Source organism: Phocoena sinus, chromosome 10 (genome assembly GCF_008692025.1).
Source record: "Phocoena sinus isolate mPhoSin1 chromosome 10, mPhoSin1.pri, whole genome shotgun sequence".
Lineage (NCBI taxonomy): Eukaryota > Metazoa > Chordata > Mammalia > Artiodactyla > Phocoenidae > Phocoena > Phocoena sinus.
In genome coordinates, this window is record NC_045772.1 from 34,603,486 (window position 1) to 34,623,001 (window position 19,516).

At 33.2% G+C, this 19,516-nt stretch overlaps 1 protein-coding gene across 1 annotated transcript in view; it reads right to left on the minus strand.

Moving 5' to 3' along the window:
• Positions 1 to 5,802: 5,802 nt before the first annotated feature.
• The window catches only part of LRRIQ1 (leucine rich repeats and IQ motif containing 1), a 178,283-nt gene continuing 164,569 nt past the window's right edge, over positions 5,803 to 19,516 (minus strand). The window contains 3 exon segments of the mRNA XM_032644164.1: positions 5,803 to 5,973; positions 10,934 to 10,994; positions 13,546 to 13,675. Coding sequence (XP_032500055.1) covers positions 5,803 to 5,973; positions 10,934 to 10,994; positions 13,546 to 13,675 — 362 coding nt within the window.

Consider the following 19,516-nt stretch of genomic DNA (forward strand, 5'->3'; position numbering starts at 1 on the left):
CATCTTTACATTGAGATAGATAGAAGCAAAGCATTCATGACGCAGACAAGTTGGATGGGAAGCAATTGATATCTTTACACTAGGAATCAGGAGACTCAGATTTGAGTCTCAGCTCTACAACTTTCTGCATCCTTTGCTCTGGACAATTTATTTATAAAATTAAAAGCTAAATCCCACCTATTCCAAAGGAAATCTCAGGCAATAGCTGGTAAGGAACACCTTTCTGAGCTTTTCTTTTCACTTTTTTTCTTTTTTCCCCTCCTCACTTTTATTAAGATTATTTTTTTTAGAGCAGTTTCACGTTCACAGAAAAATTGAGAGGAAGGTACAGAGACTTCCCATATACCTCCTGCCCCCACTCATGCATAGCCTCCTTCATTATCAACATCCCCACCAGAGAGGTACCTTTGCTACAAATGATGAAATTAAATTGACAAAATATAACCACCCGAAGTCCACAGTTTACATTACAGTTCACTCTTGGATTTTGGTTTTGTACATTCTATGGGTCAGGAAAAATGTATAATGAATGGCATGTATTCATCATTATGGTATCATACAGATTATTTTCACTGCCCTAAAAATCCTTTATGCTCAACCTATTCTTCTTCCACCCAACCCCGTACAACCTTTGACATTTTTACTGTTTCCACAATTTTACCTTTTCAAGAATGTCACATAGTTGGAATCATTACAGTATGTAGCCTTTTCAGATTGACTTTTTTCACTTATTAATATGCAATTAAGTTTCCTCCATGTCTTTTCATGGCTTGGTAGCTCATTTCTTTTTAGCCTTGAGCAATATTCCATTATCTGATGTACTACAGATTATTTAGCCATTCACCCACTAAATGACATCTTGGTTGCTTCCAAATTTTGGCAATTATGAATAATGCTGCTATAAACATCCATGTGCGGGTTGTTCTATGGACGTAAGCTTTCAACTCCTTTGAGTAAATACCAAGGAGCAAAACTGCTGGATCTTATGGTAAGAGTATGTTTAGTTTTGTAAGAGAGTGCCAAACTGTCTTCCAAAGTGGCTGTGCCATTTTGCATTCCCACTAGCAATGAATGAGAGACCCTATTGCTCCACATCTTTGCCAGCATCTGGTTTTGTCAGTGTTCTAGATTTTGGCCACTCTAATAGGTGTATAGTGGTATCTCATTTTAATTTGCTTTTTTCTTTATTGTATGTATTGAAGTGGATGTGTTGGCCTTCCAACTTTGTTCTTCTCCTTCAACACTGTGTTGGCTGTTCTAACTCTTGTCCCTCTCCATCCTTGTACTTGCTTAATGATCTGTAGAGTGCTTTGCTTATTGTAGGCATGCAATTGCTTGCACCCACTACGTACCCATGATGTGGTTTATGTAATGACCCACAGATATATGCAACACCATTTAAGTCTTAAGTTTACTCAGTGAGGGATTATAAATGCATATTACGTGTGTATACTGCAGCTATGTACAAATTAGATACCATAAATATGTACACATATACATACAGACATACATGAATATATAACATGCTAATAATTCTTGACTTGCAAATTTTAATTTATGTCAATGGAATGTACTTAGTAAATTTGGAGTAAACTTTAATGGTCATCCTTGAAATCTACTTTTGCTTTAGCTACCAACTTAGTCTCTCAATCTCCACATACTACAGAGCGCTGACATCTAGTAAACTATATATTTCACTTTGTACTTTTGATAATCAAATTAACCCTTTTTGATAAGAGCTGTAAAATTACTTTGTCAATATATTGGAGTCATTGTATAATGTTAGGATTGACTCAGAAGGCCTTTCTTCAACTGATCTTAGGCTTTCTGAAACACTAAGTTATTTTCAGAAATATTTGTTACTCATTATCAGTAGGAAAGTCAAATTCCTCCACTTTGCTTTCAAACTTACCTGAAACTAGGCTTCATTTTTAATTCAACCTTATTGTACATTACTTCAGTATGTGGAACCTCTGGTCCAGACAGACTCCTCAAAGTTTCACAAATATATTTCACCCTTTGCCTTTGTTCAGTGGATTTATTTCCACTTTTTTCCTTACTTAAATCCCAAATGTCATTCTAGGTACAGGTCAATTGCCTCCAAGAAGGCTTCTTCACTCCAACAACATTAGCTGTTTTACTTCCGAAAAATATTTTTTTCCATATTCAGAAAATTCAGTACCATATTAAAAGGGCTTATATTTCATGAGAATTTAGACATGCTCAAAGAGGAAGCTGATCTGGGGCTGAGTATGCACTCTTACAGAGGTATTGTGGATTCTCAGTCCCTGGCTAACTTTGAAAATGGAGTATGTCCTGGAAAGTGCAGAGAAGAAGGCAACTGGAAACCTAAACTAGGTATACAGTGAGTAATGATCAATCAATAAATGGCTCTTGAATGAATGAATAAGAGGAACTACATTAATTATGTTCTATTCTTACTAAGCTATATATTTTGGCCCAAGGAAGAACAGAAGACAATATAGCACTGAGTTTGGAATAAGAAAAGATGGGTTCAAGTTGCTGCTTTCCCTTGCTAAGTTTTTTTTGTGCCAAAGTCAAATTAAATAAACTCTCTAAGTCTCATTTATATTAGCTATCAAAGAAAAATAATCATTATAAATAAGAAAAGATAATTAAAAGAAATTGGTTAAGCTATAAATTGCTAGAGCAATAAAGTTATTATTACTGTAATGCATCCTTTATTTTAAGTATTAAATGGGAACATTAATCGAGAAAAGCAAAACCAAAACCGTTTAAGGAAATCAAATACTTTTATCTAAATATTGTCTAAATGAGGAAATTTCTTGGCATAGTCATTTTATAAATGGCACATTTTTAAATAAGAATGTGACCTCTTTCATCTCTTTTCAAGTCATTAGATAGATTATAAAGATAGGTAGCAGAAGATCCCCTTGGCCTTCTGTAAGAGAGCAATAAGACCTAAAAGGAAAAGGACAAAAAACCAGGAAATTCTCTAAGAAAAGACAGTATTGCTTGAGATGGATAGCATGCTGAAAGTACAGTGGTTCTGGAATTATTTGACACACAGAAAAGGAAGACAACTCCACTTTGAAGTTATTTAAAGTAATGCAGCAGTAACATAAAACATACAACAATAACAAACAATACAAACAACAAGGACTATACTTTAAACCCTTACTTATTACTAGGCAATATATCACATACTTTACATATATTTTTACTTATTTATTCCTCACTACAACTCTATGAGATAGACATTATACTTCCATTTTATAGATCATAAACTCATTCTCAGAGGTTAAATAATTTATCCAAGGTCACACAACTTACATGTGATGGTGGAATAGGGTTTTTAAACCTGAATGTATCTAATTGTAAAGAATACATGTTACAAATATTACAGCAACATTTAAAGAGAAATACCTAGAAAAGCTCAAAGGCTGAAAGAATTTTAGAGCTGCAGCCCATAAACTACTCTCTAGATTTGGCTTGCAAAGCTAAAGGAAATATTTTAATAAGGTGACAAGATTTTGAGAGAGAGACAGCTGTTGGAAAAAGAGCTTTCAAAATACCAAGACTGTAAGTGGTTGGCCCAGGACCATGGGGGCCTAGGACCCAAAGACTTTGAGAGTTAAAAGATTTCTATGGGTAATAAGCTATGCCAGGGTTTTCAGTCAAGTAACTATTAAGAGTACATTTCTTTTAAGCTGAGCTCGTTAGCCCGTGTGACTTGACACTAGAGACTTCAATATCTTACTCTTACCTCAATTGATTTTTTTTTTTTTACAGCTATGTGTGGGTAGCAGTTACAAAGAACATTTACTAAGCACTTATTCTGAGCCAGATTCTATTCTAAATGTGCTACATTTGATCCTAAAACAACTCTACAAGGTAGGTATCATTCCCATTTTAAGGATGAGGAAATTAAGTCATGATACAGATCTAGGCAAACTGGTATCTGAGCTCACTCACATCCTTTACCATTATATTACATGACTATTATAGTAAACTAGTAATGACAATAATTCAGCAAGTAGTATTTATTCATATTCATTCTGTTATTTAATAAAAACTCTATTTTTCTAAAGTGGCTTGTCTTAAATTGTCACTAAGTGAACAGATTTAGTGATGAGTAGTGTTTGCAATAATGTCACTTATTGACAAACTAATTGAAATTACAGTGAGAATTGCCTTACTACAGTTTCTTAGAGAAAGTGTTAAGAAATGAACTCTCTATAATGATCTTGTACACTCTAAAATCTATGATTCAGTGTCTATGTAAGTGAAAGATGAAGCTTGTGCATTTCAGGATAGCTGCTGACATTGAGTTATTTATGTTTTAACATTCAGATGGTACATTATGAACAGAAGCTTTGTTATTCTGTACAGTGAAAAGGCAATTTTTGTTAAAATTTTATTTGGTTTGTTTCTTTTTACCTACAGTGCTTCGAAGTGATATGAGTTTGTAATAGGCAATGCTTAAAATGGATATGGCAATATTCATTATTACGTGTGGCACATTTCCTTCTGAAATGCATATGTATATATATATATATAATTGATGTAATTAACACATTATGTTGCTGTAGAAAATTTATATTAAATGAATAATTTTACTTAGGTGAATGAACCTAAAATATTTCTTAACCATATTGACTAGAGTAACCTTTCATGACCAGATTCTATAATTAAGTAAGGAAAATTCAAGCACTCTAAGAACTTTGAAGGCTGGGAAATATTTTTAAGTTAGACATATTAAAAGAATAATTTTAAAACAAAATTAAAATTTATCAAAATGAACTTGCATGTATTAATGGATTTAAATGACTGTAATCTAATAATACCAAGCATCTGGATGAAAAGTCAGAGAACCATTTAAAAGTTTTCATTTATCTGAAGAGCATCATGCAGACTGTTGAATTGTTCATATTCAATCAAATATTGACTTTGTGTGTATATAACCATACCATCAATGAATAATAAATCTTTTTATAGGATAACTGTTCCTTAAAATGAAGTGTAAGTTAATGTGTGGACTTTTGAGGTTCAGTATACTTTGGGAAAATTAACAAAATACGGTATTAAATGAAACATCTTTTATACTCATATACCATAACACTGTAGAAGATATTTCAAAATCTCTACAGTGTAAGTTAATTGAAGAGTTTGAAAAAATTATGCTTTATTACCCCCAAATATCCTAAGATACAGATATTTTTTAATGTTTACAATCTTTTCAGAGTTAAGAACTGCTATGCAATTCTTGTTGAAACCATGATATATATATAGTTATATTACCAAATTAAAGGTAACAGATGTGTGTGACAAGTTTACAATTGGAAAAAGTCATCATTAAGAAATATAAACTGTCATCTTTTCAGTGGAAATAGTTTTTAAGAGCATGGTTTTGACAGTATAAAATTATTATCTAAAATTTGTTATTTAAAAAAAAATTTCCTTCAAAAACAAACTTTACTTACAATATATATTAAATTAATGACAATAGACCAAAACACACTACTTTGATATATAAATCCAACTTTTTACAATTAGCCTAAACAAATTCTTTTAGAACTAAATGATCAAAGAATTCAATACAATCCATGGGGGTTGGGGGGTGGGGGAGTAGACCACTGAGTCACAGAATACAATTAAAATAAAAACTGATGCTATTAATTTTGAAATAATTTAATTCTGTTTATATCAAAAGAAGACATTTAAAGAAGGAAAAAATTCAAATGCATAGTTTTGGGCAGTTCTGGTTGCTGGCATCCTACCCCTTATCTGTTAAAGGATGCTTGCTGGCATTAGTTTCCATCAATTCATTTGTGATTTCTAAATTAATTCTGAAGGAAACCACAACTTACTTGAAGATCCTGCTGAGTGTCTGTGTGCCTGATTTCTTTTTTCTCTCTTCACTGACAAAGCACTTCCACTGGTCATGGAAAAAAGGTCTAAATCCGTGTCTTCTCTGCTTACAAGCCTTGCCTGGGAGCAGTGGGAGAGAATGTATACAATCATGAAACAAAATATGACATTTTCTGAATGCAGCTCACATTACCCCAAATAAACAAACAGGCTCTGTCAAACAACCTTCTTCAAAATGATACCACAATCCTTTATTTCTGCCCAGGCAGAACAAATGCACTATGTCAAAGCATTTTTTGCAAATAAGAGCCAATTTTAAAATTGAGGTTTGCTATTTGAGTCTGTACAACAAAAGAAAATACTTTAGTACAGTAATTTTGATGAAAATCAATCTTAAAGGCAACTGATGAAACTTTAAATAACTTAACATCATTTATTTACCAAGGATATTATTTAATTCTTAATTGAATGTTAGAAATGTCACATTGGATTATTTTCTGCAATATTTATGTTTTACTACTTATAAAATTCCCTGAAATGCCTTTCATCATATATTTGTATACTACAAAGTCAGAAAAGATCTCTGCCTTCTCATTATAGTCATTATTAATATAAAAATACTATATATTAAGTCTAATTTGGGAGTAAGGATAGATAGAAATTTCAAGATATTTTATTTTAAGGACATATATGTTAGGTAATTTATTTCATCTAAAATTACTCTCAGAACTTTTATTACTATCTTGGGCTGAACTTAAGAGTTGAAAGGGTCACTTCTTGACTATAAAATATTGTTTTTACATAATGTCTAATATCATTAAGTAAGGATTTATCAGGATTCAGCCCTGAAGTGGGAGAAAATGCCATGATGGAATGCAAAGCAGCCTCAAAGTAGCTGGGATTTCACCCAAACCACAGAATGCTTGAAGTCCTGTGAGAAACCATTGTCCTTAATGTTTGATGTGAGAAAAATTTAAATAGAGTGAAATAAAGCCATAAAACCATCGCTGTGGTTAAAAAGCTATCCCCATATGATGAGCTACAAAAACTCATGAAACCTGAATCTAAAGATAATCTTCTTTCAGATCCAGATCTTTGCTCTTCTCCTTTACATCCCCTTCCCACCTTCCCACCCATATTCATGACCTTCTCATTGTTAAGTGAGAAAGTTTGCTATTACTGAACTCAGAATAGAAACCATTCTATAGCATCAGTCACTTTTTAAAATGTATCTGGCTAAGTGATACAATTGTTTTGTCAAAAAACCTCAGTAGAAAACTGTTGAAAATGAAATAAATAACAATTGGCTTCCAATTTACACTTGTGATTTTAGTCTAAAAAATGTAACACATTCTTTCTTGATTTTATTTCAATTAGTGCACAAGAGTACGTATTTAATGTTCCCATTAGAATACGTCCATCAATGCTAAGACATCAAAAGAACCAGTCAGGAATAAGGGGTAACTATCAAAGCAATACCACAATTTTGGTGAGACCAGTTACAAAACAAGGAAAAACATGTTAACCACATAGGGGACTCTCCTGCTGGCTAAAGAGGCTTTATCTGTAAGCCTCAGGATTTTAAAATCAGGTTTTATTTGCTTCAATTTAATGACATAATTTCACTACACCTACTTAAAACGCAGAAATCCCACCCTCCTCCAAACAAGACAATACCTACATGTCAAGAAAATATTTGTGAACACATGCCTTCCAAAAACCTTATCATCTAAGCCATTAATATCCAAAAGATTGTTTCTTTCAAAATAGAAAACAATGTCAGTTACTAAGTAACCTTTACTTTTTTCTTTTTTTGATTATGCTTTTTTTGTTTTATCTGAGAAATCTTTGCCTACTTCAGGTTTTTGAAAATACCATACTATGTTTTCTTTGAGAATTTTTATAATGTTAGCTTCTACATTTAGACCCACGATTCATCTCAAATTTATTTTTAAGTAAGATGTGAAGTAGGAGTTGAGATTCATTTCTTTTTTCCATGTAGATGTCCAGTTGCCAGGCACTATTTGTTGAAAAAATTATTCTTTCCCTCTTTTTAATTGCTTTAGTATCTTTAAGGAAATCAATTAACTTTATAAGTATGGTATTCGTCTGGACTCTCTATTCTTTTCCACTGATTGATTTTTTTTTTTCTTTATGAACATAACATACAGTCTTGATTACTGGGGTTTTATAGCAAGTCTTGAAATCAAATAGTGTGACTCTCCTTACTATTCCTTTTCAAGAGTGCATTGACTATTCTAGGTCTTATGCATTTTCATATTTAAAATTCCATTTTAAAAATCTGTCCATTTCTACTAAAAAGCTTTCTAAAGTTTATTATCATTAACTTAGATCATTTGGAAAGAACTGACATCTTACAATTTGAGTCTTCCTATTAATGCATGTGGTATATCTCTGATTTTTTTATAAGCAATGTTTGGTAGTTATCATTGTAGGGGCCTTGCACATATTAATGTTAAGATTTATCATTTAACTCTTTTGAAAATTCACCTTCTCCTTCTGCTCAATCCTGCTTTTTTCATCCCTCAAAGGAGTTGTTCCTGAAAGCCTCCCCAATTAACATCCTGCTTTCAAATATCAGAATCTCAGAGTATGTTTTCTGGAGAACCTGAACTATGACTGTCTTCTGCAGGAAAATGCCAGCGTTTTGGGGGGATAAATTTAATAAACAATATAATTGTCTAGCTCTATGACATGCCTTCTGAAGTATATATGTGGAAGTAAGTAAAATAATATCTTGTTTCCATTTTTCTCATTCCTGTCTGTCATACAATATGCTTTAATCCCATTTGGAAGACAGAGAGGTTATTTATTAGCTTCCTCAAAACCCAGCATTTGAACGTTTGATTATGTCTAACTGTCCTCACTTTTGAAGGTTAGTGATGAATATTCTAGATGATATTTATATTCATCCCTATTATTAAGAAATAACTCCATTGTCTTTTGGTATGCCTTGTTCTGATATGATGTTAGCTGTCAATCTATTGTTCCTTGGTAAATAAACTTTCAATTCACTAATTCTCTATGATGTCTAGTCGAGGGTTCAGTTCAATGATATTTTTTATTTCCAGAATTTATAATAGGCTTATTTGCATATCCATCTCTCCTTTAATTAAAATTTGATCATTTTTGTTCCATAATTTTCTGTCCTTTTATTATGGGTGTTATTCTTATGTCTTTGAGGATCTTATAGTAGCAGCAGTTGCAGCTTTTTAAAATCTTAAGATTTTCCTCTTAGTTGTGGCCTGGTCCCAGTTGTGCAATTATCTGTACAAGTTCCCCCACTAGTAGGGTGTTTTTATTCTCCAACACCCTGCATGATTTCCACTCTTGGCCTTCAATTACCCCAGTATCCTTTTTGCATAAATCCTTGATCCATTCCCCTGTCTTGACTCAAAAAAAAAAAAAAAAGTCTGTTCTACTACTATTAATATTTACCTTGTTTTGTGTACAGCTGTACCTCTTCAACATATTAAAAAAATCATTTATCATTGCTATGTATTTGCCATACATTTGTAGGTAGTATAATATAGTGGGATAGGGAGGAAGGAGATTAATGTCAGAGCATTAATCTCATAGAACCATTTTGATTAGTAATCTACCCAATCTGTTTTCATTCATTTTTAGAGGTATAATAATTAAATGTAATATCCCTTCCTTTATCCTGGCATTCCTTGGCACTTTTATATTCCCCATTCTTGCTCCAAAGTGGCCACACAAAAATCTGTGCAAAAGTGCTAGTCAATAACACGTAGGGTGTTAATAGCCTGAGGTACCAATTTTCCTAGGGTAATCTACATGTCACTCTGCCACAGGGATCTCTATTAAAATGCAAGAAAATACTTGCTGAGTGATTATTTCAAATATGTACATAGATTCTATATATTTTCATAAACACACTAATTTTAGCTATTGTCCTAATTTTTCTCCTCTTTCAGGAAAACTCCTTGAATGAGTTATTCATGAGAATGATGAATAACTGCTCTGGATACGATAATACTAGTTCCCATTAGGGAATACATTATCTTTTTATACTAAATTCTACGTGGTAAGTTAAATTATAATCAGTTTTCTTGGTGAATGTAGAATTTGAGCAAGGAATATTTACTAGTTGACATAAATGGAAGGTGTCATAAAGTTAGGGTCACTTGATGCATCCATTTTCACCTGCCAAGGAGGCCACACACTTCCATCATTGGTTAGGGTAACCTCTTCTCTGGAAATTTCTGGAAACACATTTAAAATTTCTTGTTTGGGGACTCTTTCTCTAGACTCCATATTGGCCATTCTCCTTCTGCTAATATAGTCTTCCTTCTAATAGCATATATATAGTTCAACTGACTTTTGCAATGCCCATTAGTTATACTGTCTAGAGTCTACACTCTGGTGACCAAGTTAGAACTTGGTTGTTCCTAAAGCTTCAACAATTAAAAAATAATTTTTTTTGATGTGGCCCATTTTTTAAAAGTCTTTATTGAATGTGTTACAATATCGCTTCTGTTTTATGTTTTGTTTTTTTGGCTGCAAGGCACGTGGGCTCTTAGTTCCCCCACCAGGGATCGAAACCTGCACTCCCTGGATTGGAAGATGAAGTCTTAACCACTGCACCACCAGGGAAGTCCTGAGCTCCAATAATTTACACTTTATTACTTAGAATGGTGGAGGTCACAATTACTTTCTAATTTTTATCTGGTTTGATTTCCTGAGTTGTGAGGGTAATTTGCTGTTTCCCTCAAATATCCTACTCTTAAAATATTCTAGAAAATAATGTTATCATACAACTTTTTGTCCAGAGTATTTTAAAAAATACGGTAGCATGCTAATATTTTAAAATCTACCATATAGAATTAATATTTTAAAGTAATATCATATTTTAAAGTTATATTACAAGCCAAGAAAACATGGTACTATTTTAATACATAGCATTTTGACATTATCCCAAAAAGATACAGTTGTGGTATTTTCATAATTTACACTACTTATGGACATATCTTAAAGTGCCATTTATTGAGTACTGGTGTGCACAACATTTTTTCTGAACTTTAAACACATTTCTTACCACAAGCTGAACTCTTCCACCATTAAGTACATCTGGATCTAACTCAGGCAAGAAGTGATTGCTGCATAGTGACAGAAACAGAAATCATATCATTATATAAATGTAGAGGAAGACTATGAAAGACATGCCCAATGAAAATTTTGGGAGAAATAAATAATTTACAAAATGGAAATAATAGTTTTCTTAAATTAGGTGACATGCAAAAATACATACAAATTTACATATTTTCATAGTCATTTTAAAATTCAGTTTGACATGAAATTTAGATTTCTAAACAGCACTTTAATGCTACCCTTCTTTGCTGAACATAAGCACATACACAGATCAAAAATCTGAAAGTACCAATAACCATAGCTAATAAATTATAGAAAATATAAATATTTTACTACATGTACTTATATATCTTACTTATAAGAAAGGCAAAACTTCCTATTTTTAAAATAGCTCTGGTGTATTTAAGGCATTATACTAATGCTCACAATGAACTTCTGTTGATATTTGGCTTTTCAAGAACTTCTGTTTTTGAAAACAATTTTTCTTAAGAAATTACTACCTATATCTCCTTTTATATATTATATTGTATTTTCAAAACAGAAAATCCATCAACAATTGCCTGTTGCATTATATGTTTAAACATAACTTATTTAGGAGTAAGGGATGTTGTGAAATGTTTAAGCATATCTAAAATACATCCTGAAACATTTTGCTTGTATTTTTCACATTATCTATACAGATGCTTTTAGATTTCTAAACCAGACCTCTTATACCTGGTTAATACAGATGGTAAGCTATGGGTTATACTATATTTGTTTACAGTCCTAAGAATGTCATGTTATGAATTATGCTAAATTGATTAATACCAACATAAAATAAATTGTGCTTGCATTAATTAGAATACTCAGCAAAATAAAAAAGTCTCAAATGTTGATTGCTTTATTCCTACTTTCTTTGCTCACAATGAAATAGGATATAACAATCCAGATTTTGAAATGTTTTAATTTCACTTTCATTCTTCACTTTCTTTTCCATGTTTTTAAAGAAATTATATGGATAGAATTGACTACATACAAAGGTTTCCATTTGTATATATTATAAAAAAAGGTTTCATTTTTGCACATTATAATTTTCTGCTAAATTAAGTTTCAGCCCTCATAATTGTAGATTTATTTGTTTGTTATTCATTTAAATAGTTATCACCCACAATCCCTGGAAATGTTTCCAAAGTGTCATCTACATTTAGATTCAATACTGGTTTACATATTTAATAAATGCTTATAATAGTGCTTCTTTTTTTACTGTTTTGTGGATATATGTAGCTAAAATGAAAGTCTTAAAAATTTATGTCGGCTGTATAGCACAGGGAACTATACTCAATATTTTGTAATAACCTATAAGAGAAAAGAACATGAAAAAGAATAGGTATGTGCTGTACACCTGAAACTAACACATTGTAAATCAACTATACTTCAATTTTTAAAAATTTATGTCAAAATATTATATCCAGACTTCTTTTTCCTTAAAACTTTGGTTTAGTGGTTATGCACGTAAGTGCTTTATGTTACATTTTTTGGGCTGAATTTTGTTCCTTCAAAGTTTATATGTTCAGATCTTAATCTTCAATACCTCAGAATATGACTATGTGAAGATAGGGCCTTTAAAGAGGTACTTAAGGTAAAAAGAGGTCATAGGGGTGGGCCCTAATCCAATATAACTGGTGTCCTTGTAAGAAGAGGTTAAAACACAGATAACACAGGTGGAGGGATGGTCATGTGAGGACACAGTGAGAAGGTAGCCATCTGCAAGCCAAGGAGATGGACCTCTAAAGAAACCAAATTTGCTGACTCCTTGATCTTGGACTTATAACCTCCAGAACTGTGAGAAAATATAGACACATCTCTGCTCTTAAAGCCACACAATCTGTGGTATTTTGTTATGGCAGCCCTAGAAAACTAATACATACATTAATGTAATAAAAATTTATTGATTACCTATTAAGCTCAAGGCACCTTGTTTGCTGCTAAGGGACATCAACATTTGATACCCTCAACCTTGAGAGCTCACTTCTATTGTGAAGTAGAGAGTTATTATCATCTCACTATAAAGAAGAGGAAACTAAAGCATTGAGACATCATTGAAAATCAGTTACATGACTAGTAACGTGGCATCAGGGTTGAATTATAATTTTAACTGCCAAACATATATGATAACAAAAATAACATAAAATAAAATACTATACCTCCAATACATATGATATTTATAAACAGTTAATCAATACCATGCATTTTACTTTATAAAGTAGAATCATTTGTGTGGTTCATCATCACCATCAATCATTTGTGTTGGTTTTAAGCAATACAGAAACTAAGTTCTTGAATATTTTATGGTGAAAAATATAAACAGTGATCAAATCTAGTGATCAAATCTATTCTACATAAGAGGCCATTTATAACCTGGCAATGTAGAGTAGCCTTTGGCTATATAAAGTCATGTTTGTTTGGCTATGTAGCCTTTGGCTATATAAAGTCATGTTTGTTTTAGAACAATTAACCTAGGTTTCAGTTTTCAAGATGTATTTGCAATACAAAAATCTAATTTAAAGGAAATGACCTCACCATTTCATGTTTCTGGAACTAGTTTCATGAACCCCAACCTGTGTATGAAGCCATTGGTATGTATATTCTTTATTCCTTTCTAATTTTTCATTTGCAGTGGTATCCTTACACATAAATTCTTCTTCCTTACCTAGGGAAAAAGTATGGAAATTTTATTTGTTATTTAAAGAGATCAAATTTTGGCCAAGCAGTTCAGTCTAGGCTAACAATTTTATCACAAGAAAAAAAGAAAAACAAGACAATTTAATTCATGGGAGCTAAATCATCTGTAAGAGAAATAATGTCAGTCACTTATAGATTAAGTGCTTTTCCAGCTTGGTTTCAAACCCACCTATTTTGAAAAATAAAGGAGTTGTTTTAGTGCAACCTACATTTTATAGGGCTTGTTTTTTAGTGTTTTAGAAAATGCAAATAATTATTTTTGGTAGACGGAATTTAAAGTCTAATTGTTCTCATGCTATCTTATCCATATGTAGAATTTATAAATTATATTGAGGATTTTCAAAACAGAATTTTAATTCTATGTAAAACTAAGCTTGGTTCGTGTAAGCTAGTACAATACTTAAGTTAGGATATCATTTATATTAGGTTTAGGAAACCTGTGCTAATGCCATAGCAGTGATTTCAAAGACGGAGGGGGGAAAGCATAACAATGAAGATGGGTATGGAGAACATGCAAGAGGAGAAATTATACAAGGTAAGAACACAAGATAACAAATATAAAGAAAAATAAAATAGTAAGAAAATAAAAGAAAAAGAAAAATCCGACCGTTATATTCACATTTAAATTTACTATATATATATTTGTAGTTTTCAAAAAAAAACCCTGCAGACATTGCTGCTACATCAATGTCATTTGAGTTACAATGAAGACCTGTTGTTTTAGAGCACTTCTCTTGAGTTGTTAGACTGCTTCTTTTTTGGTGCCATCACCATGCTTAGGGACTTGTTAGCATCGTAGGCTTGACTGACAGTACACCAGAGAAGGTACCTCTTGAAACTAACTCATGGTAATCAAACTCACAAGAATTCTATAATTTAAAACCTGATGTTTAAAATGTCAATTTATTAATTGGAATTATTCTTTCACTATAGATCTTGGTACATAGAAAGTCATTTTATATTTGCAAGTTGTTTGGAAAACAAATGGAGCATGGTGCAAAGCCTATTTTGAATGCTTGGTGCTGTATAGAGACACATACATGTATACACATGTATACATCACACATGTATACACACATTTAGCATCTGTCTTTCTGAATATGTTGAGGATGGTACATTCATCATGTCTTTTTATTCCTTAAAAGTTACTGTTGTATTAGTGAAATGACTCTAGTTTTCAGTCCAAAGAGATACTGGAGCCAGTTCTCAGGAAAGCTACAAATCAAGATTTTTTTTCTCTAAATTACGTTACTTAGTAAAGTTAACTGCCTGTTAACTTCTTGTGCCACTTTATGTTTCTATAATGGTCATACCCCTTCTTCCTGAGTTTAAGCCAATCCCTCCATAGTTGCTGTATTGAAGGAACAATTACTTCACTTTCAAGGGCTGACCACTGAATCCACGAGCAGACACCATTTTGATAAATGGCCTTCCTTATAAAGAAACTATAAAAGAGACTCAAACAAAGGGAAGATTTGGGGTTGCTACACCCATACTGCATTAAGCATTAAGTCTCTTCGCCAGCAGAGTCCCAGGCTTTTATCTGCCTTTCTTGGTTGACTAGACCAAATGGTGAACCCATGGGTACAATGACAGATAGTAGTGAGGAATCAGTGACCCTGATAATCAACTGGACCCACGACTGGAAACTTACCTACTCTTGATATGTAGAGAATCGTTTTGTAGCAAGTGTACTTTTAGCTGAAAATAAAAATTATCTCTATGTCTTTCTGTTTTTTAAAATAGTGACATATACTTGCAATAGTCCCTTTTTAAAGTGTTCATTCTGAAAAGTTTTCCTCAACTGCAGGATAACACTCCATAAACCCTAAGTGGTTTTACATCAGAACTCAGCCAAGGTTCTAAACAACAATCCCTGGGTAAAGATTAGAGATTTCACTGTAAGGGTCCAATTCATATTAACCCTTTTAACCTGAAGGCATAGACTGGTAGATTGGTATGAGTTCAGTGTAAAAAAGAGAACTAGCATAGTGGTGATATTGGTTGGATGTATTCAAAAATACTGCCATTCAAATGCTGGAGGAAATGATTCTGGTAAATGATTTTCGCTAAACCATTTTAGGATTACCCCTGTCACTGAGGAGAAAGTAGTATTTACTCCTTGAAGCTTGCTTTTAGCATCTTGTGTGGGAAGAATGATGGTGACCCGGATTACTTAACAGATGCTTATCACCTTCTACTCAGGCTCCCCAATAAATCCTCTTGGTTTTAGAAGCATCATTTGGTCTGCAAAACTCGAACCTACTGCCTATCTACTGCTCTTTCCTGCTTCTCTGGGTCTTCATAAATTTCTCGTACCATCAACCTAAGAAAAAAGGTCTCCTTTTGATTCCTGCTCTCCCCTAGTTACTACAGTCTCTATATGCTGCTTTACTTCAAAACACACATTTTAATAATTTTATCTAAACAAATTGTTAAAATTTTTATTATAAAAATAATACATTTTCATAATAGATGATTTTAAAAATACTGAAAACTAAAAAGTCAAAGAGAAGAAAATCCACAGAGAGCCGCACTATTCAAAGACAACAACTGGATAACACTTTTAAGGCATTTTCTTTTAGTTCTTCTGTTCATAGATTTGTTTTTTGTTTACATACAATTGTATGTATCCTATACATTCTACTTTTCAGTTAGTACTATAACAAATGCATTCTATGTAATGGAAATCTCATCCTGAAAATACTTTTAGGGGTTATACACTGTGAGGTACTAACTTGTTACATGAAGGTTTTTAAGTATCCTATTTAATTAATCCACTTTTTCAGGTGGAATTAAAGATAACATGACTGAAGTTATAAATATTTTGAGGGACACAATATAATCTATATTGTCAAATAGTTTTTAAAACTTTCACCAATTTACCACATGCTATATGAGGTTATTCATTTCACTAAGCCCCTAGTCAACACTGGGATATTAAATATTTTAAAGCTGTTGATAATTTGAGAAAAATATTGTCTAATATGATTTTAATTTATATGTCTCTACTGCTAGTGAGATTGAAAGTGATTTCATATGATTATTTACCAATTATAGGTCATAAAGTGTAAAATATCTTGTTCTCCCCAATTATCTGCTGGATTCTAGTATTTCCATTTTTGTCTTCAACTGACATTCATAATCCTTTATCTGTTATCACTGGTGCAAATATTTTCTTCTCTAGGTATCCAAATTTATCTACTTGCTAAATATTTTCTAAACTATAAACAATTTTCCTCTCATAATTTATAGGTTTGTATCTCCCAATTTGATAAACTTATATAAAATGACACATAAGATTTCAGGGACAAATTCTATACTCTTCTAATATTTTGTCTTTCACACTAAAAGATACCGGTTGTTAACAAAATTCTTTTAAGAGGAGTCTACTCTCTCCGTCTTTCCTTTCCATTTCCTCCTTAATTTATTGCAATCCGATTTTGCCAAATTGAAAGTGTCCTTACTATGAGGGCCTTAAACCATCTTATCTACCAAACACATTTATTCCTTATCTTTATTGGCCTCTCTGCTCAATTCAACTACACAGAACATTTTCTTTGTCTTAAAACTCTCTTCTCTACAGGACTTTGGAACATCAGACTTTGAGTGCTTCCCTTCAGTCTCCTTTATATTTGTGTTCCTTCAGATGTTGATGCTTGTCATTCTGCAAGTATCTAGGAGCACCCGCACCCCTGCTGTCCACCACCACACCCCATGCCTGGTATTCTGCTGGCTTTTTTTTTTTTTTTTGCGGTACTCGGGCCTCTCACCGTTGGGGCCTCTCCCGTTGCGGAGCACAGGCTCCGGACGCACAGGCTCAGCGGCATGGCTCACAGGCCCAGCCGCTCCGCGGCATGGGGGATCTTCCCGGACCGGGGCACGAATCCGTGTCCCCTGCATCGGCAGGCGGACTCTCAACCACTGCGCCACCAGGGAAGCCCTGTGCTGGCTTTTGATGCCAGTCAATTAGATATGCATTGTTTATTGCCTCTTGAGGCTGGCAGCTTAGAGAACTAGATATCAACAACCTCTATCTTATTCCTGTTCTCAGATCCAGCTGAACTTCAGAATCACAACTTGTTTTTATCATTATCATCCTACTAAGTCTGGTTTTCTTCCTGAATTCCCAAGTCATTCAGACCTGGAGTAAACCTTGGCTGCTCATTCCTTATGTAATGACATCTAATCCAGAAACTGGGTCTAGTCTCCCTGCTGGGTATCTCAGTAATACCTGGCTCCTCCTTTCATCCCCACTGCCCTCATTTTGAACAGGCGTGAGTGAGAGTCGCTGTTGACTCACTGACATTCGTGCTTCAGCTCACTGCAATATGGCTTCCTCCCCACACCATTTCACTGGAACTGTTCACACCAAGATCATTAGTACTGCTAAATCTTTGGGACATTTTGAAATTCTTACTGACTCCTCCATGATATTATACATTGTTCACGTCTTCCTTCTTAAAAGGATTATTTCCTTTGAGTCTTGTTTAATTCCACTTATCTGGTTTTTCTCTGCCCTTTTGTCTAAACCCCAGTTTCCTTCAAGGGCTCATCTTCCTTTGCTATCTCTTCCACTCTCAGGATTCTTCTCTGGGGTACTATCCTGGCCCTATCTTATTCCTTGGTTATAATCTTCCTGTAAGAGAATATTCATTCAAGTTCTTCAATCACTTTCCTTATCTCCTTCTGAAATGTATCCATCCAAAATCTCTCGACAGTGGTATCCTACAGATAATTTAAACAGAATATGCAAAAAGCTGAACTCATGTATTATCCCACCTTTTCTAAGTTCCTGTAATTCTACCATCATCGTCAATGTAAAATTCAGAAACCAGAGTGTTGTACTGAACCAGCATTCTTCCTCACCTTTCAGCTGCTGATTTTACCTTCTAAATTCTTTTCATTCTGTCAAATTTCTGGTATTTGCATTGTGACTATTTAAATTCAGCCTACTATCATCTTTTCTTAGTTACTGTAACAGCCTTCTCATTGGTCCTTTTCCTTTTGGTGTTGTTCCCGCTTATATATCTCCATACTGCAAGTGGTCTTGCTAAAGTACACGTCTAGTTTGCTCTTTCAGAGGTTGAACTCTTGGTTCTCTGCTATCTTTGGATAATGTTCAAAACATTTTGCATAGCATACAGGCCTTCCTTATACCTTCAGACACATCTATTAAGTTCCTGCCTCAATCATCCAGATGTATTATAATTACTCAAAATGATCATTTTTGCCTATAGACATTGTGTTTGGGATTACCCACTTTACCAGTGGTGTTCTTACTTCAGGTCTTCAGGTCTTAGTTTAGAAATTACATTCTTTGGGGTAAGCTCCTGATCTTTGAACACTTCCGTTCCTTATCCAAATTAGGTTAGAGATGCCCTCCAAAGGATAATATAGAGACCCCATGATAGCATTTATTACATTATACTTTACTTACCTATTCATGTGTCTGTTTTGCCTCCTAGAATATACACTTTTTAAGTGATACCTAGTAGGACGGTGCTCAACAAATATTGGTAAAATTACGGAGTGATTGTCATAGTTGATTAATATTCTCTGAGAAATATAGAGTTGGAATTTAGATTTTTAGCACGTAGATGAACCTGTGCATTGTGGAGAATAACACATGTCTAAATGTGATTAACTTAATTATTATAATAGAAACTTCAGCTCTGAAAGTCAGAATTAGATTGGGATAAAAATTGACAACCAAAGGTAGTAAATTTAAAACAATATGTGTGTGTGTGTGTGTGTGTGTGTGTAGTTACTTTATAAATAGAACGTTGACAATGTACACAATCCTAGA